The sequence below is a fragment of the Triticum urartu genome, chromosome 2A (assembly GCF_056163025.1).
Source record: "Triticum urartu cultivar PI428250 chromosome 2A, HENAU_Tu73, whole genome shotgun sequence".
NCBI classification, from domain to species: domain Eukaryota; kingdom Viridiplantae; phylum Streptophyta; class Magnoliopsida; order Poales; family Poaceae; genus Triticum; species Triticum urartu.
The window spans coordinates 689879014-689905245 of record NC_141874.1 but is presented as its reverse complement, the minus strand read 5'-3'; the positions used below and the strand labels follow the sequence as shown (position 1 = coordinate 689905245).

The 26232-nt window shown below is 44.2% G+C and overlaps 2 protein-coding genes across 2 annotated transcripts in view; both read left to right on the top strand.

The window, feature by feature from the left end:
• Nucleotides 1-7715, top strand: part of LOC147986765 (uncharacterized) — a 49738-nt gene extending 42023 nt beyond the window's left edge. Inside the window, exon 3 of the mRNA XM_087542142.1 lies at nucleotides 7145-7715. Within this exon, the coding sequence (XP_087398268.1) occupies nucleotides 7145-7715 (571 nt within the window). The remainder of the gene's footprint in view (nucleotides 1-7144) is intronic.
• Nucleotides 7716-22484: 14769 nt separating this feature from the next.
• On the top strand, nucleotides 22485-24757 carry LOC125534117 (polyphenol oxidase I, chloroplastic). Its single transcript, XM_048697414.2, has 3 exons — nucleotides 22485-23146; nucleotides 23249-23510; nucleotides 23636-24757. The coding sequence occupies exons 1-3, from the start codon at nucleotides 22551-22553 to the stop codon at nucleotides 24509-24511; spliced, it is 1734 nt and encodes a 577-aa protein (XP_048553371.2). The 5' UTR covers nucleotides 22485-22550; the 3' UTR covers nucleotides 24512-24757.
• The last annotated feature ends 1475 nt before the right edge of the window (nucleotides 24758-26232 follow it).

Below are 26232 nucleotides of genomic sequence, written 5' to 3'. Positions count from 1 at the left end.
TTTAGTATTTCTTTTCTTACCACTTCTTTCATTTTAGGATTCAGACGTCGTTGAGGATCACGAACTGGTTTGTCATCTGCTTCCAAATATATTTTATGTTGATATAGAGTGGGACTAATGCCCTTAAGGCCACCTAGAGTATATCCAATAGCAGCACGGTGCTTCTTCAGAGTTTTCAATAATCTTTCTTCTTCATGCTCTGAAAAGTTAGCACTAATAATAACAGGATATATCTTCTTTTCATCAAGATAAGCATATTTAAGATTATCAGGCAACGGTTTAAGCTCAAACACGGGATCACCCTTAGGTGGAGGGGATCCCCTAGGATTTCAACAGGCAAATTGTGTTTCAGAATAGGTTCCTGTTTAAAGAATACTTCATCTATTTCCTTTCTTTGATTCATAAACATATCATTCTCATGGTCTAGCAAATATTGTTCTAAAGGATCATTAGGAGGTATGGCAATAGAAGCAAGACCAATAATTTCATCCTTACTAGGCAATTCTTCTTCACGGTGTTGTTTACTAAATTTAGAGAAATTAAATTCATGAGTCATATCATCTAAGCCGACAGTAACAACATCCCTAGTGCAATCTATGGTAGCATTAACAGTATTTAAGAAGGGTCTACCAAATATAATGGGACAAAAGCTATCTTGTGGGGAACCAAGAACAAGAAAATCAGCAGGATATTTAGTTTTCCCACACAAGACTTCAACATCTCTAACAATTCCCATTGGTGAAATAGTATCTCTATTAGCAAGTTTAATAGTAACATCAATTTCTTCTAACTCAACAGGTGCAATGTCATGCATAATTTCTTTGTATAAGTCAATAGGTATTGCACTAGCACTAGCACCCATATCACATAATCCATGATAACAATGATCTCCTATTTTAACAGAAATAACAGGCATGCCTACCACAGGTCTAGGTTTATCTGTATCACGGGGTTTAGCAATTCTAGCAGTTTCATTACAGAAGTAAATAACATGCCCATCTATATTATCAGACAAGAGATCTTTAACAATAGCAATATTAGGTTCAACTTTAACTTGCTCAGGAGGTGTATATGTTTTAATATTGCTTTTACGAACCACAGTTGAAGCTTTAGCATGATCCTTTATCCTAACAGGGAAAGGTGGTTTCTCAACATAACAAGTAGGAACAATAGGATCATTATAAGTGACAGTCTTTTCTTCAACTTTAATAGGTGCAGCTACTTTTACTTCTATGGGAGGATGATATTTAAACCACTTCTCCTTAGGGAGATCAACATAAGTAGCAAAAGATTCACAAAAAGAAGCTACTATCTCAGAATCAAGTCCATATTTAGTGCTAAACTTACGGAAAATATCGGTATCCATAAAAGATTTAACACAATCAAACTTAGGTGTCATACCTGACTCCTTACCTTTGTCGAGATCCCAATCTTCAGAGTTGCGTTTAATTCTATCCAATAAATCCCATCTAAATCCAATAGTCTTCATCATAAAAGAGCCAGCACAAGAAGTATCGAGCATGGTGCGATTATTTTCAGAAAGCCGAGCATAAACATTTTGAAGAATAGTTTCTCTTGGAAGCTCATGATTGGGGCATGAATATAACATTGATTTAAGCCTCCCCCAAGCTTGAGCGATGCTTTCTCCTTCGCGAGGCCAAAAATTATATATATATATAATTGCGATCACGATGAACAAGATGTACAGGGTAATACTTTTGATGAAATTCCAATTTCAATCTTCTATAATTCCATGATCTCGTATCATCACATAGCCTATACCATACCAATGCGTCTCCCTTCAAAGATAAAGGGAAGACCTTATTCTTAGCAACATCATCGGGTATACCTGCAAACTTAAATAATCCACAAACTTCATCCACATATATTAGGTGTTCATCAGGATGCTTTGTTCCATCTCCTGTAAAAGGATTAGCTAGCAGTTTTTCTATCATACCTGAAGGATACTCATAAGGAATTTCATTTTCATATTCATTTTCAGTAGGTTCAGTAGGTTGAGGAGCAACTCTTTGCTCTACTGGTCGGGGTGAAGATACCCCGAACAAGCCCCTCAGAGGATTACTTTCCATAGTAATAAGTGACAGTAAATTTCAGCACACTATATAAATTTTTCCTTACCAAATTCCACCTACCAAAGGCGCTTCACTCCCCGGCAACGGCGCCAGAAAAGTGTCCTGATGACCCACAAGTATAGGGGATCTATCGTAGTCCTTTCGATAAGTAAGAGTGTCGAACCCAACGAGGAGCAGAAGGAAATGATGAGCGGTTTTCAGCAAGGTATTCTCTGCAAGTACTGAAATAAGTGGTAACAGATAGTTTTGTGATAAGATAATTTGTAACGAGTAACAAGTAACAAAAGTAAATAAAGTGCAGCAAGGTGGCCCAATCCTTTTTGTAGCAAAGGACAAGCCTGGACAAACTCCCGAGGACACATGGGAATATCGTCAAGCTAGTTTTCATCACGTTCATATGATTCACGTTCGGTACTTTGATAATTTGACATGTGGGTGGACCGGTGTTTGGGTGCAGTTCTTACTTGAACAAGCATCCCACATATGATTAACCTCTATTGCAAGCATCCGCAACTACAACAAAAGTATTAAGGTAAACCTAACCATAGCATGAAACATATGGATCCAAATCAGCCCCTTACGAAGCAACGCATAAACTAGGGTTTAAGCTTCTGTCACTCTAGCAACCCGTCATCTACTTATTACTTCCCAATGCCTTCCTCTAGGCCCAAATAATGGTGAAGTGTTATGTAGTCGACGTTCACATAACACCACTAGAGGCTAGACAACATACATCTCATCAAAATATCGAACGAATACCAAATTCACATGACTACTAATAGCAAGACTTCTCCCTTGTCCTCAGGAACAAACGTAACTACTCACAAAGCATATTCAGGTTCATAATCAGAGGGGTAATAATATGCATAAAGGATCTGAACATATGATCTTCCACCAATTAAACCAACTAGCATCAACTACAAGGAGTAATTAACACTACTAGCAACCTACTAGCACCAATCCCGGACTTGGAGACAAGAACTGGATACAAGAGATGAACTAGGGTTTTGAGATGAGATGGTGCTGATGAAGATGTTGATGGAGATTGCCCTCTCCCGATGAGAGGAGCATTGGTGATGACGATGGCGATGATTTCCCCCTCTGGGAGGGAAGTTTCCCCGGCAGAACGTCTCTGCCGGAACCCTAGATTGGATCCGTCAAGGTTCCGCCTCGTGGCGGCGGAGTTTCGTCCTGAAAGGTTGCTTCTTATTTTTTTCTCGACAAAAGACTTCATATAGGAGAAGATGGTCATCGGAGAGCCACCAGGGGGCCCACGAGGTAGGGGGCGCGCCCAAGGGGGGGCGTCCCCCACCCTCGTGGCAAGGGTGTGGGCCCCCTGGTCTTCATCTTTGGCGAGGATTTTTCATTATTTATTATAAGGTATTCCGTGGAGTTTCAGGAGTTTTGGAGTTGTGCAGAATAGGTCTCTAATATTTGCTCCTTTTCCAGCCCAGAATTTCAGCTGCCGGCATTCTCCCTCCTTATGTAAACCTTGTAAAATAAGAGAGAATAGCCATAAGTATTGTGACATAATGTGAAGTAACAGCCCATAATGCAATAAATATCGATATAAAAGCATGATGCAAAATGGACATATCACTTTGTCAAAGCAAAATTCAGATCAGATGCAAACAATATATGGCCACGAGCTCAACGAACTTTTAGATATGAGAATGTGTGGCAGTCTCACAGTCAATATGACCAGCTTGTGCATGATTTATGGCATGCAGGCGCAGGCCGAGGAGGCCTGCAAGGCATAGTTGATGCCCTAACAATTGTCCAAAAGGACTTGGGTGCTTGGGCGACCGCGAATTTGGTAATCTTTCAAAGAAAGTGTGTAAGCTTCAGAAACATTTGGAACGTTTACGGAGTGTTTCGATGCGGAGAGGCCCGTCGCAGGAGGAAGTTGTGGTTGCATCGCAGCTGCGAGAGGCCTTGAGACAGGAAGAAATATGGCTAAAGCAGAGATCGCGGGTGCTCTGGTTACGAGAGGGTGATCGCAACACTGGGTACTTTCAGGCCCAGGCTGCTCAGTGCAAAAGAGTTAATCGTATCACGTCTTTGGAGAATGCTCAAGGCGAAATCTTACAGGATCCAGAGGCGGTGAAGAAAGAAATTACAAACTTCTATCATGACTTGTATAACACGCAGGGTTACAAGCCAATGGAAGAGCTGTTAAATTGTGTCCAACCCACGGTCACCGAGCAAATGGATGAGTTTCTTAACAAAACGTACGTGGCAGAGGAGGTTAAGAAGGCACTCTTTGATATGGCACCGTCGAAGGCCCCAGGAGTGGATGGGTTTACAGCAGGTTTCTATCAACGGCATTGGGATGTTATTGGAGAAGACATCAGAACGGCCGTCCTGGACTTTTTGAATGGGGGTGAGCTGCCATTGGGTCTAAACGACACTTCGATCACACTAATCCCAAAGGTACGGCACCCACAGAAAATATCACAGTTCCGCCCTATCGCTCTATGCCCTGTCCTTTACAAGATTGCGGTCAAAGTTATTGCCAATAGAGTGCGGGGGATTTTGGATGAAGTTATAGGAGAGGAGCAGAGTGCTTTTGATCCGGGAAGACTGAAAACGGACAATGTACTCGTCGCTTATGAAAGTATTCACGCTATCAAACGGCGGAAGAAGGGCAAGAATGCTTGCTGTGCTATTAAGTTAGACATGCTTAAGGCCTACGATAGAGTGGAATGGCACTATCTCGAAGCCATGCTAACAAGGCTGGGCTTTGAAGGGAATTTTATTCGCCTGATCATGAAGTGCGTGTCTTCGGTGCGGTTCACGATTAGGGTGAACGGTGAATTATTGCCGTTCTTCAGTCCATCCAGGGGGCTCCGACAGGGATGCCCCATGTCGCCGTATCTGTTTTTGCTGTGCGCGCAGGGCCTCACATCACTACTTAACAATTTTGGTGGCGCATACATCGACAAAGGCATCAGAGTGAGTTCTCATGCACCTTGGGTAAATCATTTGTTATTCGCTGACGATAGTTTGATCTTCCTTAGTGTCAATATCCAAAGTACAGAGAGGCTCAATGAGGTTCTCCGGATTTACACCGAATGCTCGGGGCAAGCGGTCAACCGGGAGAAGAGTTCTATCTACTTTAGCGGCAACACAACACAGCCCCTACGAGTTCTGCTTAAGCAGTCACTCGGGATCAACGTGGAAGCATTCTCAGAACGCTATTTGGGGCTTCCGACAGCTATTGGCAGAATTACCAGTGGGACATTCGAATATGTAGTGGACAGATGTCGCGGTAAAATGGAAGGATGGTCGGAGATAAATATGGCATGCGCGACAAGGGAAGTTTTGCTAAAAACCATAATCCAGGTCATCCCTACTTTTAGCATGAGTTGTTTTCTCCTGACAAAGAAGGTTTGTAAGAGTATTACATCACCGATGGTGAAGTACTGGTGGGGGAGTTCCATTGACAAGCGCTCTCTTCACTGGCTCTCATGGGATAATCTTGCAAAACCAAAAGTAAAGGGCGGTATGGGCTTCCGAGATCTACACCTCTTCAATCTTGCGATGCTCGGAAAACATGGCTGGCGCCTTCTTACAAAGCTGGAATCCTTATGCGCTCGGGTGTTGAAAGGGAAATATTTCCCTCACACAGATTTTCTTAACGCCACAGCCCCGGCTTGATCTTCAGCAACATGGAAGGCCATCATTGCGGGGCGGGACACCCTCAATGTTGGTCTTATTCGCCGAGTGGGCGACGGACACTCCATAGCTACCTGGACTGATAGTTGGATTCCCAACACCCGACACTAAAGCCCAGGGGGTGCATTGGAACAACGCCACTTCTCACTGTCTTAGAGCTCATCGATGACTACACTGGCAACTGGAATGAGAAACTGATTCGTCAAAATTTTATGCAACCGGATGTGGAAGCTATCCCGAATATACCACTAAACCCGACCTGTGGCGATGACACTTTGGCTTGGGCCTTGGAGAAAACTGGCATCTACTCTGTAAAATCAGCGTATCGTTCTCTTGTGACTCACAACGAGCTCCGCTCTTTAGAGGAAGGGACGATCACCGAAGCTTCATCAGCAAATAAACAGTTATGGACAACCCTGTGGAAAGTTAACGTCATACCTAAGGTTCGAGTTTTCTGGTGGCGAGTACTGCGTGGGATACTCCCAGACTCGGTTAACTTGCAATATCGCCATATCAAACCACTTGCTATGTGCGACGTATGCAAGGCTATGGACGAGGACATGTTACATGCACTAGTGCATTGCACTCATGCAAAGAAATTTTGGTTGGCAGCCCAGGACAGATTTGATTTATATCTACCACGGTTGCACCCAAATACTTGGGCCCGTGATATCTTACTTGATCAACTCTTCACGGAGGGAGACAGAAGCAAGATTATCACAATCATGCACAGTATATGGTCGTCACGCAATTGTTGGACGCATGAGCGAGACGGCTATGACCCTGGACAAGCGCTAAAACGGGTTCATGAGACTTTGGCAATATTGGAATTGCCACCAAAACGGAAAGTTCAGCCGGATGGACAGTGTTGGCGACCACCGGAAACGGGTTGGGTCACAATCAACACCGACAGAGCGGTTAATGTTGAGGACATGAAGGAGGGCGCGGGAGGTGTGGCCAGGTCGCACATCGCGTTCCTTGGAGCTTGGAGTAAGCCTCTTCACGCCGTCACCGATCCTTTCATTAGGGAGCTCTTAGCTCTTCGAGAAGGGATGATTTTTGCTCAGCTTCGTGGTTACTCACATGTGATAATGGAGGTTGACCATCTGGAAGTCGCGCGACAACTCAAGGTCTGTTGCAGCGCCTAACTTGATTGAGTTAGAGGAGATTAGTGCTTCATTCGTTTCCTTTTCAGTTACCCATGTGTGTAGGGAGGTAAATGTTCCTGGCCACCTATGTGCACGTCTAGCATGTACATCAGAGTGGACAGAGAGTTGGCTTGATACAAGCCCTGAGTTCCTTCATCCTTCCCTTCGGGCGGATTGCAACACCATGATTTTAAGTTAATAAAACTCCCCTTCCGATGCAAAAAAAAGCTACGCCGCCATGCTCATCATGCACCAAACGATCGGAACCCCGGCCTTCGCCACGGCGGAGGACCCGGCGTGGAGGCTGGCCCCCTCGCGTGACGGCGTTGAGGACGCCGTCCACCACGACGGCCAGTTCTACTCCCTCTCCTACACGGGCGTCGTGGAGGCGTGGGAGCGCGACTCAGAGACCGGCGCGTACACTGCCATGGCCGTCGTGCCAAGGCTGACCGTCGAAGAAAACGAAGACGGCAAGTCGCCTTCGTGCAGCAAGTACCTCGTGGTGGGTCCAGGAGGGCGGCTAATGGTGGTGCTCAAGTATCACACGGTGACCAGGGAGCAGCACGGCCAAGACAGGTGGTCGTGCTCCTTCAAGGTGCATGTCCTCGGCGACAACGGGCAGTGGCCATGGAAGGAAGTCAAGGACATCGGCGACATTGCGTTGTTCGTCGGGGTGAACAACTCTGTGTGCTTGCCAACTACGGAGTGGCCGCAGGTCAAGGCCGACTGCGTCTACTTCACCAGCGATGGGCTCAACAGGGGGGGGCCTTCGCAGGTCGTACGGAATTCACAGTGATCCCAGCGACCTTCGGGCTGTTGGGATGTACAATCTCAAGGATGGTGGGGTGAAGAAAATCGAGGGTCTCGGACAGCGAGGCCAAAGCTTCTACGCGCCGCCGGCATGGATCATGTGTTCCTCCCGTGATACCTTTGAATTGGTTAGGTTCTTTAGTTATTAAAGTAGTGCAGTTAAGCCATATGCAAACGGTTTAACCCCCTTTCGCTGATACAATTTTGACGAGTTGGTGAAGCAAGTTGATGCAGATTCCCGCAGCTAGGTTTTATCTCCTAGCCATGAGAATTTCGTCCCTCGAACCGATAGACCCATAGTACGGTGCCTTTGTAGGTAAAATACGGAATTGCCAATCCAACAAGGCTTCACTGTCTAGAACGAGAGCGCCGTCGGAGAACTAGAGGGGAGCAATAGCCTTGCGGTGTAGGTGGAATTACTAGAGAGAGAGAGGAGAGGGAGAGGGGAGGAGAGGGTGCAGCCACGGGCAAGAAACTCAGGGCATGCTTGCCTCTATTGTGTCTTTGGGGCTGCTCTCTCTCCCTCTATTATGAAAGAGAAAATACTTGAATCAATAATATGCTAGAGTTCACAAATAGGTAATTGTTCAAATTTATTGATTGTATAAATATGCACCGTATGATAAAACTGCCAGTTTGTAGTACAAACCATATTCTTAGCGTGAACTACTTCATCCATTTCACAATGTAATGCATATAGATTTCTTGTAAAGTCAAACTTAGAAAACTTTGACCAAGTTTATAGCTACAATACCAAACATTTACATTATACAATACTATGCACCACAAGGGTGATACTATCGCCACGGTAATAGAATCATTTCCATCAAATGTGACGTTCGGAAGGGATTTAATTGGACCCAGACTCCAATCGTGGAATATCCTGCTCCAGCGGTTGGCCATGGTGCATTTGTCATATGGGTCTGATGTATTCCGTGGAACCTCCATGGGAATGGACAATTCTTAGTGGAGTCTATGTATAGAGCGTTAATCCAGTCTGATGTGTCAGTTGATAATAACAAGAAGATCTGGAACATGAAGATACCTTTGAAAAATAAAATCTTTGCATGGTTTCTTTGTTGCATAGCCATTCCTACTAAAGATAACCTTATTAAGAGGAATTGGCATGGAAGTCCGCAATGCGTATTTTGTTAGCATGATGAGACAATAAAACATTTATTCTTTCAATGCAAATTGGCTCGTTCTATATGACCAGTCATCCAAATAGCTTCTCGCTTGTATCCCTCTTGTAGTATTGCTAATGTATTTGGCAACTGGTTACATGAGATTGACCACATGTTTAGAACTCTTCACAGGTTGGGAGCGCTTGCCGTTATTTGGTCGCTTTGGCTATGTAGAAATGATAATGTTTTTAATAATAAAAGTTCTTCTCTGATGCAGATTATCTAGAGATGTATTAGGACTCTTTGTTTATGGTCCTCTCTACAACATGTGGAGAATCCAGACTTGTTTACGGAGATGTGTACACGATTGGGGGCCACGGTGAGGGATACTTTTACTCAACATGGATGGTAGCATGATCTTAGGATTGGGCCGCCCAACGCTTCAGGCGTTATGCAGACTCTACATGCCACTTTGTACTTCACCTTGTTTATTTTTTGTTGTGTAAGACGACCTTCATTTGGCTGTGTGCATCTTAGTTATGCAAAGGCCGCATGTAATGCTTAAGTCTTTTAAGTAATAATGCATCTCTTTTCGAAAATGAAAATATAATTCATGATGTATCCAACAATATGTATTTGATATTTTTAGATGTATCTATTTTTCTTTATAAATATGGTTAAATTTGATTTCCGATAAAATCTATATGCACTACATTATGGAAGAGGGAAGATCTGTGATCTTTTGCAGGCGTGCCTTCTTTTGTTACCGCAAGCTGGAAACACGGTGTCCCACACTTCTCATTAAATCTACTAGCACACATGCCCGTGCTTTGCAACGGAATAATAAAATTGCATGCCTCTAGCTCATTATAAGAATGGATCAAGACCCCCACATGTCCATATTCTCTTGTATTGGCATGTGCCCGCAATTTCTTTTAATTATATTACCAGCATATTCTCTTTTATCGGCACATGGAGTTCAATAAGTTATGGTGTCCTTTATTTTGAACAAGCCGACTTAGCTCGATGTGCCGGATGCGGAGCAGGCCCAGTATGGTAGTGATCAAACACATGACCTCAAAGACCAGACCACATGTCGCTAGCCACTCAAACAAACGCGTCCGGTTAACCAATGGTCAGCGTGAATATTAAAGAACATAATGCAACGTCGAAACATTTTTATTTATTTTTTTGAACTTTTCAAAAACTGATAACTATGTACTGCCAAATATACTTGGCAACGTGAACATTTTCCAAATTACGAACAATTGTTTTTCTGAAAATTCCATACATTTTTGGACAAAGCAAGAACAAAAAATTTGAATGGAACATTTCCTGAAATTCACAAACATTTCTTAAAAACATGAAGCTTTTTAAACCACGAACATTTTTTAAGTTGTCAACAAGAACATGTTTTGAAGATTCCGAAGAGTTGTAGTAATTTTTTCTTTAATTCTAACATTATTTTCAATTTTTGAACATATTGCGAAAACAAAAATATTTTTCGAATTTGGAATATTTTCAAAATGAATTTTTCTAAATATTGTTTCTTAAATACAGTCATTTTTTAACAAATGGCAATATTTTTTAAATTTTGAAAAAATTTGGCAGAACTAAAAATATTCAAACATTTTTTAGAATAGGAACACAATTATGTAATTCGTATATTTTTATGAATTCTTGAATAAAAATGAAATTGCGAATTTTTTCAAAAATTTTGAATTTCAGATAATAAGTAGAAAATAGACTTAGAATGTGAAAAGTAAAAAATAAATACGAAACAAAAAGAGAACGAAGCAGAAAAATAAAAATGGAAACCGAACACAAGCATAAATCGGCCGCTGAGTTTTGGGCGCCCTGTGCGTACCTGAAACTATTTACCGCCTTGTGCGGGAAATATGATTTTTTGTTGCTACATGGGCAGAAAAAAAATGGGATGACTTTACGGGGCCATAGTGCGCGCGGCCCATGTACGAAATTCTGCACAAATTGTTTTTCCTTTGCTAATAGACGAACATAGAAAGTTTAGTACCACCTCGGAAAGAAAAACAATATTTTTTTGGCTGTGAACGGATGAAAAAATCGGAGAAACGCACCTTGCTTTATTAGTAGGTATAGATTTTGCATCCGTGTATTTCTTGTGAGCTTCTCTTATTGAAACGACGAACATGGCAGGGAAGCGGCGCCTCGTTCGTTGTCGTCGTCATCGCCGTCTTCTTTGTCCCTCTTCCTCTTCAATGAGCCTTTGCATGTCTCAGCCCTTTGGCAAGGTTTCTCAATTTATTTGTGCTGATGTCCTCTGGGGATGATTTATAGAATGAATATTTGTTAGACGTGCTGCCCATAGTGTTGCTTAACTTCCTGCCTACATTTTCAGATAGTTCACTTAACTTTTGGGCTGCTGTTGGTCTCTGTGTCAATGGCGCAACGGATCATCTAGTTCCATCAGCTATGCAAAGCACCCTCTTGCATGTAATTTTTCTCTTTTCATGTGGGCTACTTCAAAAATCCAGCGAAGGTACTTGTTTGTTGATTGCTGATACTTCTTAGTTTTTGTCTTTATCATCAATGAAGTACTCAAGATCATCTGATCGTGATCAATCTCTCTGTTGTTTTTTCTACATGACTTCTAGGCAAGCTTGCCACCGCTTGTTATTAACGCTACCATTTCTTTGTTACAGTTTTTACTTCATATTTTCCTTATGCTTCTTGTCGCCAACTCGAACAAAGTGATGCTTTACAAAATTGACAACAACCTTTCATTGATCTTTACTCTCGGTTATTTTTGCAACGAGCGGGTGGAGTATAAACATGAATTCATTACTTGGTACCTGGTGCTTGGTTTTGTTATTGAACTGATTCAAAATCGAATCAAGTTGGTCGACCATATTTATTCTTTTTCTAGGTTCGACTCTTTCCTCGTTACCATGTTTTCTTTTGGTGCCATGCTGCAATATTTTCAATGGCCAGACATCTGCTAACAGATATTTAAAATATCAATTAGTGTTGGTTGAAACCTAAGTGGGTTCTGATATGTACAAAATTCAACAAAGTGGTTACATCTTCCTACTAGGGTTTAATGAGCCATAATATGGTACTCCTACCAAGAATTAAACTATGGATTGTTTTGAAAATACTAACAACTAGCTTTACATAATAACATTTTTGGAGCATCACTAAGAGAATTGTATAAACACGGATTTAAGCAACACCACGCTTTATGATTGATGCATGGCTGGAAAATTACCATGCTTCAGGATATAGGAACTTGCAATTTGACAAGATTTTTAAATCCATCATATGTGTTTATTCTCATAGTCTTAAAGTATTCCAGAAGTATGAGAGGGTGCCCACCCCCATCGACCTTGACAATAAGGCAATTAACAATCGCCTAGCCAAGAGGCTCATCAAGTTGTGTAGTTCTGAGAAGAAACTAGTTGTGGGAAGTGCTCAATATAAAAGAATAATTGAATTAAATTGGTCAGTATAACTTTGTAAGCTTTCTTGTTGGTTTTGTCCATGTGAACAATACTGATCACCATTTGCCTTTTCAGGGAATAACTTGTATGTATTTTGATATTCTGGATTGTGAGGTGATAATTTGGCCCAGCTGGTGTATCTTATTGCCTGAAAAAATATTGGAACCAGGCAAAGATTTAATTGCATTCTTCATCTGCATGGCGTTGATATCAAGCCTGAGAGATGGTGAGCTTAGTATCTTACTGCCTGTCCCTATTTCTCATGCGACGTTACTTGCTTTATCTCTCCCATATATGTTAGTACTTTTATTTTCTTTTCAGCACCGATCAAAAGCTTAAATAAGTCACCTCTTGTTACAGAATGTTAGTCCTTTCTGAGTAATTGTGTTCAAATAACACTTTATTGTCGATGATGGAGGTTTTTCATAGACATAGCATACTATATATCGACAGTTGAGAACGTGAATTTGTTTACCGCATCAGTTGGGTGATGTTTAGAAAGATCTGCTACCTCGGTAGCCGTTGCATGGCAAGCTAGGCACTTGTCTGATCTTCTCCCCATGAGCGTGCACGAGCCTTTGCAACGAGGCTCGTGTTGCACTCGACACTTTGCAACATGAGCCTTGTTGCGCTCCTGCCGAACCGTTTATTCTTTGAAACAAGGCATGTATTTCAAAAACAAGACCTATTGCAAAAAAAAACTTCATAGTGTTGCGCCTGACCCTCTGCAACAAGAGGCTTGTTGCAGAAAACAAAATCCCCTTGGTCGTTTGCCGCTGCAATTTGCAACAACGCTGTTGTTGTGGAAACTCATCTCTGACTTGTGGGCGTAAAGGTGGTGCTGGAGGCCCGGGATGTGGAGGCGCAGAGGAGGATGCAAACATTGATGGTGGCCGTCCTGAAGCATGTAGGTCGCCATCATGGAGCTAGCAGGGGCGGTGTGACAGGCATTTAACGTGAAGGATGGCAGTCGAGGTCGCATTGAGGTGGAAGCCTCGATTCATGGTGGCACGACAAGGAAGTGCTGATGGCCGGCGTGATTCATGGTGTGCTAGATGAGTTGAAAAGGGGATGAAGAAGACAAGGATGAAGAAAACGAGTGGCTCACATCTGCTGTGTTGGATGTAAGTGAGGTAGGGACCAATGAGGGACACGTGGCACATGTATGAGGCTGGTTGAGTGATGGACGTGTCAAACAACCTTTTGCAACAAGTACTGTTGCACTTTATGCTTTGCAACAAGGGCCAAGTTGCAAAGGTTGAAGATGATTGAACGTCGTTCGATTAAAAGAAGATCTGACGGCTACGGAGGTGGTCGACACGTGCAGCTTCATCCACCGGGATGGGTGAACGGTAGCGCTTCCCTTTGTTTACTGATCAATGGAACGTCTTCTAGAATTTATTTTGCATGTTCATTTCAGTGATGGAACAAATGCTCCCTTTTATCCAGGTTAACAAATCAATTGTTGAGCACGCTCATCTCTGGTACGATATTGAACGACGTAAAAGGAGCACTTGAAGTTCTTTCGCCTTCTTCTAAAGGATTTTATGGTTATATCTGGCATTGATCCTACGGATTGGATTTTAACCCAATTTGCAACTGCTTTGAAAATGATTTGTTACCCTCTTAGCACCTGATGTGGCGAATCATAATACTTTTAGATGCCTTTTGGGTACGTGTGTGCCAGAAGTTGTTATTTTTAGCAACGGACTGAAGTGTGTTTTCTTTCAGATTTTCTCTTCTGGCGAGGAACTAAAGATAGAGGCTCATGCATCTGAATATAAAAGGAGCTTTTCGAAGATCGATGCCTCGTCTGTCTATGAAGATGTTCTTAGTCTCGATACAGAGAAGTTTTCACAATGGCACAAATTGAAAATCTTGGCTGGGAAGGCTAAACAAGGTGCTGGAGAAGGCAGACGTGATCAGACTTTGCAGAGATGATCCCAATAGGACTGATTTATCTTATCGGTCGGCTCCGAAGTTGGGAAAGAGGCTAGTAATGTTGATGGCAGGCTCAGCTCCATCGCTCGGAAGACAACTGTAGTGAAGCCACTCTAGTGAACGGCAATGAACTGGATCTCTCATGTGAGAGGCAAGAACAAGATGTTAAGAGAATTCTCATTATATTGCGACTCTTAATTTTTGTAGCCTAACGGGTCTCTACTATAAAAGACTCGGTTGATGATGATGGTGTGCCTGTCATCCGTTATTTCTAACGATCAGATCTGCATCTGACGACTATGAGGTAACTTATGACATTTTTGCAACAAGACCCCACTTCTTTGTTTCACTTTGCAGAAAACCCTTTAGTATCTCCAAATCAACCACATCTCTCCCTCACCTCGTCGAAATGCCATAGGAAATATATTTTGAATGAAATCTAATATATTTTGTAGTCACACAGACACACCAAAACTAAAGTATCTTTCTTTCATGTTTGTGGACATGTATTATTCTATTTTGGATCCTTTGCAATCGCACGGGCACACTGCTAGTTACGTAAAGAATAAATCTAGAACGAAAAGAAAAGTGACCCTGGGCAGCAGGTGATATCCAACCAAACTCTCAATGTCAAAGGTGAACACTGTCGGTGAGCTGTGAGCTGTGGATTTAGGAAAATCTGTTGTGACTACCAGCTGTGAGAAAGCTCTCTTCTGAGCTGAAAATGCCTCCGACTACTAGATCCGGAGCAGGGCTACCCCGCCCGGCCTCTCTACCCCCCTAGTGACCAGTGCCCTTGTCCACAACCACAATCAGGAAATGGACGAAAGACGCTCCAACTCAAACACGTACGTACACACGTAATCACGACGGCGCCGGTTCATCATCGCTATCCGCGCATGGAAGAATTGGCACAAATAGGTAGCAGGTGAGGATCTAGCATTGACGCATCCCACATGCGAGAAGGCTACGTCTACGTGAGGAGCCCTGTTATGCCCCCTTACGTGCAAACGGCCCGCGGCTACGGTACAAGATAAACATGTTCTGAAGCGGGAGTTTGATCACTCTACGTCCCCCTGAAAGTGAAAGGCAAAGGTGCCGGGGTGCCGAACATCTGGATCGGTGTCCAGGTCTTCTTCAACCGCCCTCCCGGCCGTCCCTTGGAGTTTCAGAATCACCGTAGCTATAGCTATTGATCATACTATCACCATGCATATACACAGTGTGTCACCTCGGAGTGCTTGACTAGCTTGGCTGCGAAGGGAGGTGCCGGGATTAGCTTTTCACTAGCTACTAGTATCTGCCAAACGCGAGGCTGTAGGTGGCGGCGTCGGCGTGACGCGGAAGAAAGCTACAGCTCGTGCGTGCAGCATATTACCACGTCTACGGTTGCAATCACGACGATCTCGAGAATGACTTTTCTTCCATGCACGGTTTCTTTTTTTTTTGGATCCCGATAACCACACGCCTCGTGTGACATGGACAGCAACCAGTCCATACACCTACGTGTGGGCAAAACAACTAATGCCCACACATATTTTTTTTCTCTCCTGAACCCTCTCACACGCGTGTGTGTGGGCGACGTTGATAACGCCCACACCCCGTATGTCAGGCCTCGTACCCTTCTGGTCCCGCACGCGACGCGTGATGCCCACCGTGCGCCCTCAGTTGCCATGGTCCAGACCCTCGTCCATGTTCGTTTATCTGCAGTTGCCATGTCGCTGAATTACGGTTGCCATGTCGGACAACTGCAGTTGCCATGGTTGCTCAACTGCAGTTGCCATGTATGGTCTGATCTAATGTAGTTGTCATAATTTCATAACTTTAGGAGTTGCCACATACTAACACTAGGCAGTTGAGAGAGTTGCCATGTGCTCACAAGCATGTTAGGGCAGTTGCCATGTAAAAAGGAAGAGTTGCCATCTGCTTACGTGCACGTTAGGGAAGTTGCCATGTACGTGCACGTTGGGGCAGTTGCCATGTACCATGCAAAAACACATGGCAACCCGGTAAAAGACAGTTGCCATCTGCTTACGTGCACACTAGACAGTTGCCGTGTACCCTGCAAAAACACATGGCAACTCGGGTAAAAAAAAGAGTTGCCACCTATTTATAAAGCACACTAGAGGCAGTTGCCATGTGCGCTGCAAAAACACATGGCAACTAGCAGCTTACGTGTGGGAGAGAAGACGGGCGTGTGGGCGAGATGGCAAATGCCCACGCCCTTGTGCGTGACTGAAAACTGGTGTGTGGGTGAACTGCTAAACACCCACACACCGGCCCCTCCGTGTGGTAAAACGAATGTGTGGGCGAACTATGTCACACACCACACACACGCCTTGTCCTACGTGGTACAGAAAATCAGCCAGATTGTGTCAAGATTCGTGCATATAGTACTGGACGGTGATGAATGCGTGTGGTCGAGATGGTCAACGCCCACACATGTGGGCATTAACATTTCCGTTGTTTTGGCAGAGTTTGTCTTATTTCAAAGTATCACGACATTTTTCATTAGATTCTTTTAGAGTCACGTTTCATTAAATTTGTTATTTCTTGTTTCAAAAATGTATTGTGATGTTTCATTGTGTACCATCAATTTCACCCAGAAATAAGTGCATCATTTAAAAAAAAAAACACATAGACATACACGCTCACAACACGTATTTACACTCGTCCCTATAAATCCAAACACATACATATTATCTCTATGAGCACCTTCAAAATACTGTGCCGACAGGTTTTGAGATTGACGAAGTCATTACAGACACCTTGTTACAACGAGAACATCATCTTTCACTAAACGAATATTTCGCCTTTGTGAGACAACAAAGCATCAAAAGCTAGAGTTTATTTCTTGATGGGCTGGGATACCACTGCCTTCATGAACATCCAACCATAAGTTGGATCTCAATACACTCTTATTTGAACCCATGCATCGAAGATGGTAAGTATCCTTAGGGTCGGCACTAAGGTTTTTTAACATTATCATCTACCTTCTTATACTAATCCTCAGTATTGTTGTTGGATCCAATCACCTGGCAACGGATCAATGCTAATACTCTTACATCATTGAAGTATTTTTTAAACCAAAAGCCTTATGACTCAATCTATTACTCTCTCCATCTCAAAATAAGTGCCTCAACTTTATACTAACTCTAATACAAATTTATATTAAGCTCAAGACACTTATTTTGAGACAGAGGGAGTAGTTAAGAAGAAGAGAGTTGTTCAGTTAATTCATGGAAATCCGAGCGAAAACGGACGCATCATACCCATTAGAAGGGGCAACCTTCGCCGATCTGGCTACCCACAAAGACACCCTCACACCATCAAACAGAGGGACTTCGTCGAGATTGTCGGCCAGCTATCATCGTCATCATTTCTCTCCAAGCAAGCGACTCCCACTAGTGCAGAACCGGGCTATAGCACCAGTTCGTTAGGCCCTTTAGTGTCGGTTCTGTAATCAGCACTAAAGAGTGGGGACTAAAGGGCCACCACGTGGCACGAGCCAGCGGCGGGGGCTGGAAGATCTTTAATACCAGTTGGTAACACCATGCGGGCATGCATTAATTAGCTGGATATAGAGTTCTAGATCCAACCATAGTCATACGCTACGCCATGTAGCAAGTTTTGGCACCACGAGACTGTCGTTGGGCAGCTGCAAGAGGCCAACATTGCAGACTTGCCGCAACTAGGATGGAGTTGCATTAGCTGCCGCTTCGACCATCGGCCGAGGAGACACAACATGCTGTCCCGCCACCCGAAGAGAAAGGGAAGAAGCAGCCACACTGTTAGAGCCTCTGCACTGCCAAGATGGAGCCGCCACCAGGGTGGATCACAAGCACCTAGATCTTGTGGGAGATGTGTGTCACAAGACAACAAGCCCCACCACCATCGTCTGAGGCATGGGCTTAGCCCGACCGCCTTTCGAAGGCGATGAGAGGGGAAGGTGGGGCCATCGATGGATGGTGATTGGGTTTTTCCTATGCCATCGCTGGGAGCGACCCAAGGTGGCAGTGTGCTTTCTACATGACAAAAGTATTACATAGGCATATGTGTGTGGTAGGACCGTAGCCAACATGCACCTTAACACGTGATAGTGTCTGTGCGTGGACATATTTTAAATAGAAGTTCAAATTTTCTTTTAGTCAAACTTTTAAGTTTGCCCAAGTCTATAGAAGAATTTAGCAAGATGGACAATGTCAAATATATATACTGAAAAGTTAACTAGCAAACCACAACTTGATTGCGACAGATCTGAACATGCCCAATTCCGTTGTTTGAATCGAACGATCGTCGCATGCCCGCTCCAACAGCTCCTGATTTTTCTGCGGTCCATAGATCCCGCTCAATACCGTGTTCAACTTCGTAGGTCCCGCTCGATCCCATGATCCCCGCATGTGCCAACGTGTGGGAGGGCACCCTTTTTGGGCTGCCTCCATTTTAATATCAGTAAAAGAAATAATACTCCCTTCGATCCATATTAATTGACGCACACTTAATATACACAGTTATACCAAGTATACGTCAATTAATATGGATCAGATGGAGTAGCAAAGTTCGGGAGTCAAACCTGGGACCTGGTGGCTTGAATAGTATTAGCAATCTACCCATAACCATCTAAGGGCTCTGTGTTGTGACTAGATACATGTTAGATAATTTATATACCTTCATGTTGAGACATACTTCATACTAGCTCGCAGATCTGATCGAGTGCTCTCCTATCGTTGTTTCTTTTTTACAGTCTTTTTACCTAAGAAAATACTAGAGGTCCATTTTTTATCAAAAATATACTAGAGATGTGACTTGAATTACCGACTTCAACATCGAAGACTAGATCCTACAACCGGCTAGAATCACATGGTAAATTTTGTGAAAAGAACATGGTAATATAGGCACTCCAGACTTGATAACTTACATACAAATATCGCAATAACTTTGAACCAGGACAAAAAGTTGTGGAAACGTATCCTAATATTTTTTGTGTATATAAAGTGGTAACTTACATACCATAGACCTGCTAACTTGGGTATAGACACCTTGTAATTTTAACCCAGGACATAAAGTTATTGAAAACATACCCCACCTTCAGTAACTTCCTGTGTAAATAGAATGATAATATATGCACCACAGACCTGATATCCTATATAAAAAATACCATGGTAACTTTGACCCGTGGAAAAATCGTTGAAAAAGATACTCCTAAAACTTATGTGTAAATATCATGGTAATATATGCACCGTATACCTGATAACTTTTAGTACGAACAGTGTGGTAGCTTTTGACCCGCGAAAAAAGTTGTTGTAAACATACCCTGGTAACTTTGGGTGTAAATAGTATGGTATTTTACTTGCCAGCTTGCCGCGGACATGATAACTTACATATGAACATCATGGTAACTTTGACCCGGGGAAAAAAGTTGTTGAAATATACACAGTAACTTATATGGAAAAAGCATGGTAATTTATGCACCGGATACCTTATAACTACCCTCAAACACGGTGGTAACGTTTCATCTGGTGGGAAAATAGTTCTAGAAACTTACTCCCGTTAATATTTGTGTACAGTTATTGTGCTACCCATGCTAAAGCTATCATCCTTCCCATGCAATAGTTACCGGCCTTCTCATGATATAGTTATCGTCCTTATCATGCTAATTGTTACCAGGCCGCTAATGTCGAAGTTACCAAGATGCTCATGTTATAGTTATCATGTTGCTCATGCCAAAGTTACCAAGCATAAATTAACTTTTGTGTTGATATGGTACAAGGAAGAACCGAAGAAGGGTTCAAATACCTTTGTTTATGAATAGCAAACAAAAGTAAAGTTGTTGAGTTGGTTATTGGTCTTTGTAACTACTCCATAAACCTAGGTTCAAGTTCCCTTTATAGCACTTATTTTTCATATTCTCTTGTGACTAGAAAGGAATACAATGAAAACCCACCGGTGTTGGCACCTATGGTTTTCGAGACAAGGAAACTTTTTGGTGAAAATGGACGTGGGAAGGCACGAGATGATAGCGATTAGGGAGTCGTTCTGTTCTATCACTTAAAATAAAATGATCGACGGTTAGTCCAGTCCATATACTATGAAAATATGTTTCATAATGAATTTGATGAAGTAATTTTGGTTTGACAGATGTTGATGTAATTTTTTAAAAAAATAGTCAAACTTAATGAAGTTTGATTTGAGACAATCTTACAACTTCACGTTGTAGCTAAGCGATGCGTGTGAACTTCACGTTGAACATTCTAGTAGCTTACCACAAACAACACACACTCGCTTGCTCACTTGCTCTTGCAGCTACTCAATCAACTTTTTTAAAGGAGGACAACCCACGACCTCTGCACCGAGCGATGCACACTGCCATATATCATTTGTTATTCAAAACCAAGAAGCTGAACAACATTGACCCAAAAAACAAAAAAGAAAATCTGAGGTCGCATGCCTTTCAGCAGTAGCTACATCAAACAACCATTAACCCTATGATAAACGAAAAACTTAATATGAAAAATACTCAACTCCTATACTAAGCCTTCGAGAAGGAATCGTCGGGCGTCCGCCGATGGTGATGAGTCCAACCAAAGGTCAATCTTGTGATTTTCATTCCCCAAATCCAAGTTTAGATCCACCACCTCAGTAAGGACATGACGCAGGTGCACGTGGACATAGCCTGATCAAAGATCTTGTGTTTCCACCGGAGTGCGGATAATCATCGTTGAAGTCATCTCTACCATCATCCCTTGTCTGGCTGCCCGCGCCTAGATAACCATATACCTCTGGAGAGGATACCGGAAGAGAAAGAGGTCACATACCCTCGTCTTCCATCACTATCGCACCACCCTCGATCCAGCAACAACGGGCAAAACATGACACCTCCATCAGAAGCACCATACAATACCTGCCGACAACAGACATGGCTAGACGTCCCCGCATGAGACGTTGTGCGTAGCGCCCATTGCCGACTGCAGGTACCAGTGACAGACATGTCCCGGCGACTCCAAAATAGACGCATGTGTCAATTAGGCTGTCTATGGACTTTTATAGCTTCCCCACGGGACTTTTGAACTAAAATGTTTCATGTTACATCAATTTGAAATTGCTCGGTCTGTTCAATTGAGGTCTTATAATGCAATCTCATTCTCTGGTCCAATTATTGTTTGTGTTTTTGTATTCCTTATTTATCCACTGGGGCAATTTGGTTTTTTCTTTCCGTCAAGTTTTGGCATAGCAGCGATATTTCGATTCATCCTTTCTTCCAAGGATTTCATAATTGGACGTTGCTGAATGAAAAATATGAAGAGAAAAAAATCTTGATCATGTATCAACTCCTTTCATGTTTATTGGTTTTGTCTAATGATTAATAAGTGGGTTCACCAGGTCATTGATACATATAATATCGTATTACCAAATACACTCAGTGTGTGACCCACAACAAGAAAAAAGAGTTGTTTTGGTGAACATCAAAGAAAAAAGCTTGCTCTTCTTTCCTAGAAAAATCTTCAAGGATATATAATTGACTTACCTATTCAAAGCAATTATGCAAGGGACTTTGTTTGACATAATTGACTTACCTATTCAAAGCAATTATGCAAGGGACTTTGTTTGACATAATATATAATCTTCTACTATGGAGCACGCAAAGGGGTCATAGAGATTGCTGGACGAACAACAGATATTGGATATCTTAACATGGACTTGTTGAAATTGTTCAACATATTCTTCTGCGTAGAAGAGATTGTGATACTATCTGAATTTTTATGCAAGTCCTCAAAATGGAATGACTACTTGCTAAAAAAACATAATATGAGTTTCAACACTCACCATCGATCAATGCACCTATAATTATCACACGTAATGCGTCGAGAACAACCGAACCAAGGAACTTTTTTGTGGAGAATCAAACCAAGGAACTAGAAAATTTATTTTCAGCCTCCTTTCACAAAATGGACTTTTTTTTGCGGGGGCACAAAATGGACTTGCTCAAATTACAAACTCAATCAACTTTACATATAAGTTACCCGCAAAAAAAAAATACATATAACTGCCGCGTCGCCGCATGGCACATATGGTTAGCAAGATCACAGTTTCTTTTTTTGATTTAAAGCAAGATCACAGTTCACATAGAGCTACCGTGTCTGTCAAACCAATCAAACGGCTGTACACGGTACATGCCCGGTGCACGCGCACTACATATAGGGACGATTGGCTCAGGTTCACCACATCTTGTCTATCCGTGAGCTAGCGGGCGGCAGCCAGAAAGCAAACACCGGCAGCATGGAGAGCAGTCGCATGCCACTGAGTGCCACCCCCCGCATGCCATGCAGCCTCCAAACCCTTGCGCGCCGCAACCTTCTCCGTGCCCTTCACCGCCGGAAGGACGCGAGGCAGCCACGGCGTCTCCCAGTCTCATGCGAGGCGACCGGCGGCCGCCGCGTCGACCGCCGTGAGGTGCTCCTCGGTCTCGGCGGCGCCGCGGCTGCCGGTCTGGCCACGGACAAAGGTCGAGGCGCGATCGCCGCGCCCATCCAGGCCCCGGACCTCCGCAACTGCCAAACGCCCGAGCTCCCGAACACGCCGCCGGACACCAACTGCTGCCCGACGCCCGGCACCGGCATCACCGACTTCGTGCTGCCGCCCGCCTCCTCGCCGCTCCGCGTGCGTCCGGCAGCGCACCTGGTGGACGCGGGGTACCTGGCCAAGTACGAGAGGGCCGTGGCGCTCATGAAGCAGCTGCCCGCCGACGACCCGCGCAGCTTCGAGCAGCAGTGGCACGTGCACTGCGCCTACTGCGACGCCGCCTACGACCAGGTCGGGTTCCCGGACCTGGAGCTCCAGATACACAACTGCTGGCTCTTCTTCCCATGGCACAGGTTCGTATGGTCAATGGGTTATGGGTGGGACGACCTGCACCTTTCTGTGCTGAACGTCAAGGAGCCGTCACTTGTCCCTGCGTGGGTTTGCTGAACGTGCAGGTTCTACCTCTACTTCCACGAGAGGATCCTCGGCAAGCTCATCGGCGACGACACCTTCGCGCTGCCCTTCTGGAACTGGGACGCGCCGGCCGGCATGACGCTGCCGGCCATCTACGCCGACAGGTCGTCGCCGCTCTACGACGAGAGGCGCGACCCCGCGCACCAGCCGCCGGTGCTGGTCGACCTTGACTCCAGTGGGTCCGACACCAATATCCCAAGAGACCAGCAGATCGACGAGAACCTCAAGATCATGTACCGCCAGGCCAGTAGTACCAACTAACAACCTCAAGAATCCCTGAAAAAATTAGCAACTTCAAAAACATTGTTAACGTAACCACAGAGTTAACCACTAGTCATTAAAATAACACAAATGTACGTACGCACCAGATGATTTCGAACGCGAAGAAGACGCTGCTGTTCCTGGGACAGCCGTACCGCGCCGGCGACCAGCCGGACCCAGGCGCCGGCTCCCTGGAGAACGTGCCGCACGGCACGGTCCACGTCTGGACTGGCGACCCAAGGCAGCCCAACTTGGCGGACATGGGCAACTTCTTCTCGGCGGCGCGCGACCCCATCTTCTTCGCGCACCACGGCAACATCGACCGCCTGTGGCACGTCTGGCGCGGCCTCCGCCCGAGCAACACTGACTTCACCGACCCCGACTGGCTCGACGCCGCCTTCCTCTTCTACGACGAGGAGGCCCGCCCCGTGCGCGTGCGCGTCCGGGACTGCCTCGACCCGGCCGCGCTGCGGTACACGTACCAGGACGTCGGCCTGCCGTGGCTCAACGCCAGGCCGGCCAAGGCGTCCGGCGGGACGCCGGCGCCCGCCACCACCGGTACCCTCCCTGCCACCCTGGACAGCACCATACGGGTGACCGTGACGAGGCCCAGGGTGTCGAGGAGCCGCCGGGAAAAGGACGAGGAGGAGGAGGTGCTGGTCGTGGAGGGGATCAAGATCGCCGACCATTTCAACAAGTTCATCAAGTTCGACGTGCTGGTGAACGAGCCCGAGGGAGGGGTGGACGGCACGCCGGCGACGGCGACGGGGTACTGCGCCGGGAGCTTCGCGCACACGCCGCACATGGTCCGGCCCGAGGAGACGAGGAAGGGGTCGGTCAAGACGGTGGCGAGGTTCGGCGTGTGCGACCTGATGGACGACATCGGAGCGGACGGCGACCAGACGGTGGTCGTGTCGCTCGTACCCAGGTGCGGCGGTGAGCTGGTCACCGTAGGCGGCGTCAGCATCAGCTACCTCAAGTGAAGTTACGTAATGTGGTCCGCTCTCGCGTCGGTGGCTCGCCGTGGTATAGAATCTATGTAATGGTGATGGTGATGAATTATAAATAAGCTACCGCAAGTGACTGCCGATGAATCTCTGGTCGGCGTTCACTGCGGTATGGAATCTATGGCGCGTCTCCTCGTATTGTATTGCAGCACGTACGTACGTGCATGCGTATGTCCTATGTGTAATGGTGATTCCAAATAAGAAGAGCTGGAGTTAATGGGACTGGTGGCTCGGTGCGTACATCCTACCTATAATCCTGTGCGCAGCACCATACAGTACTAGTTACTAGTTTTACCACAATAATAACTATATGCAAGTTGACTGAATTTGTAATTTGGGCAAGTCCAATTTGTGGAAGGAGGAATGGTTGGAGGAGGAAGAAAGCTGGAGGTTGAAGAAAGAAGGTTGACGTTGGATCTTCAATCTAATGGTCCAGAATATCGAATTACCCAAAATATATTTTCAAGCGACTTACATGTAGCCGTTCCCTAGTTTGAAGGATCTGCTAAACCTCGGTTGCCTGAAAACAAAAGTTGGATAATCGGTTTTAGATAGGAGAGAAGAGAACTAGAGAAGACCTGGAGGCGACGCTGAGTAGGTGACGGTCGTGCCCTGACGAGCGCCGGCTCACCGAAAACAAGCCAGAGTGGGCGACAACATGGCCGGCTGGGGCCAGTCGAGGCGGTTGTTGATGGTTTGGGTGCTGGTGCGGGGCGAGCCGTTAGCGCCAAAAAGGAGGGGCGTCGAGGGAGCGGCACAGTGAAGATAGCGGCAAGATTGCACCATAACTGAAATTATTATTTTTAGACAAGCCAGAATTGATATGTATCACTTAGGCTGGTCGCAAAAGAAATATCATAGGTGATATCATGCATGTCAATTAGGCATTTTTGCTGATGTGACACATAAATAAGTGAGAAAAAGAGACGGTCACTATGAAACCAAAGTATGATACTATGTATTTACACTAGTATCATACATGCTTTCCAATGTACTCCCTCCGTTCCCAAATATTTGTCTTTCTAGACATTTCAAATGGTTATAACATACGGATGTATGTAGACATATTTTAGAGTGTAGATTCACTCATTTTGCTTCGTATGTAGTCATTTATTGAAATCTCTAGAAAGACAAATATTTAGGAACGGAGGGAGTAGCTAGTAGCGAAGCAATCGGGAGCGTTTTCAATTCTGGATTATTTGTTATTTGCTCAAAAAAAATCCGGAGCGTTTTTGTGAAACGATCGGGGATTGGGAATATGGTTTCTAGAACCTTCGTGGGAGCGATGGGGGGTTTGGGCATCCGGTTCTTCCTTTTCTTCTATTTTATCTATTTGTCTTTATTGATTTTCTGTTTTCTCTTTTGATTTTTGTCTGTTGGCTTTTTCCATTCATTTTTCTTTTTTAAAGAATAATCGAACTTTTTGTAATTTTGTTAAAAAATCAATTTTTAAATAGTTTTTGAATTTTATAACTTATTTTGAATTTGTAAATATTTTTCGAACACATGACTATTTTGGGAATTTGCAAATATATTTTTCAACTCGAAAGCAATTTTTAATCCTCCAAAAACATTTTTTGAATTAGTGAACTTTACAAATTTACGGATATTTCTTAAATTTGTGAACATTTTTTGAATTCAGAAATATTTTTAGAGTATGTGAACATTTTTTGAATTTGTGAAATTTATTCTGAATT

Coding starts and splice junctions, on each gene's coding strand:
- LOC125534117 (XM_048697414.2), top strand. CDS start 22,551: ATGGAGAGCAGTCGCATGCCACTGAGTGCCACCCCCCGCATGCCATGC. Junction 23,147..23,248: donor CTCTTCTTCCCATGGCACAG/GTTCGTATGGTC, acceptor CTGAACGTGCAG/GTTCTACCTCTACTTCCACG. Junction 23,511..23,635: donor TCAAGATCATGTACCGCCAG/GCCAGTAGTACC, acceptor CGTACGCACCAG/ATGATTTCGAACGCGAAGAA.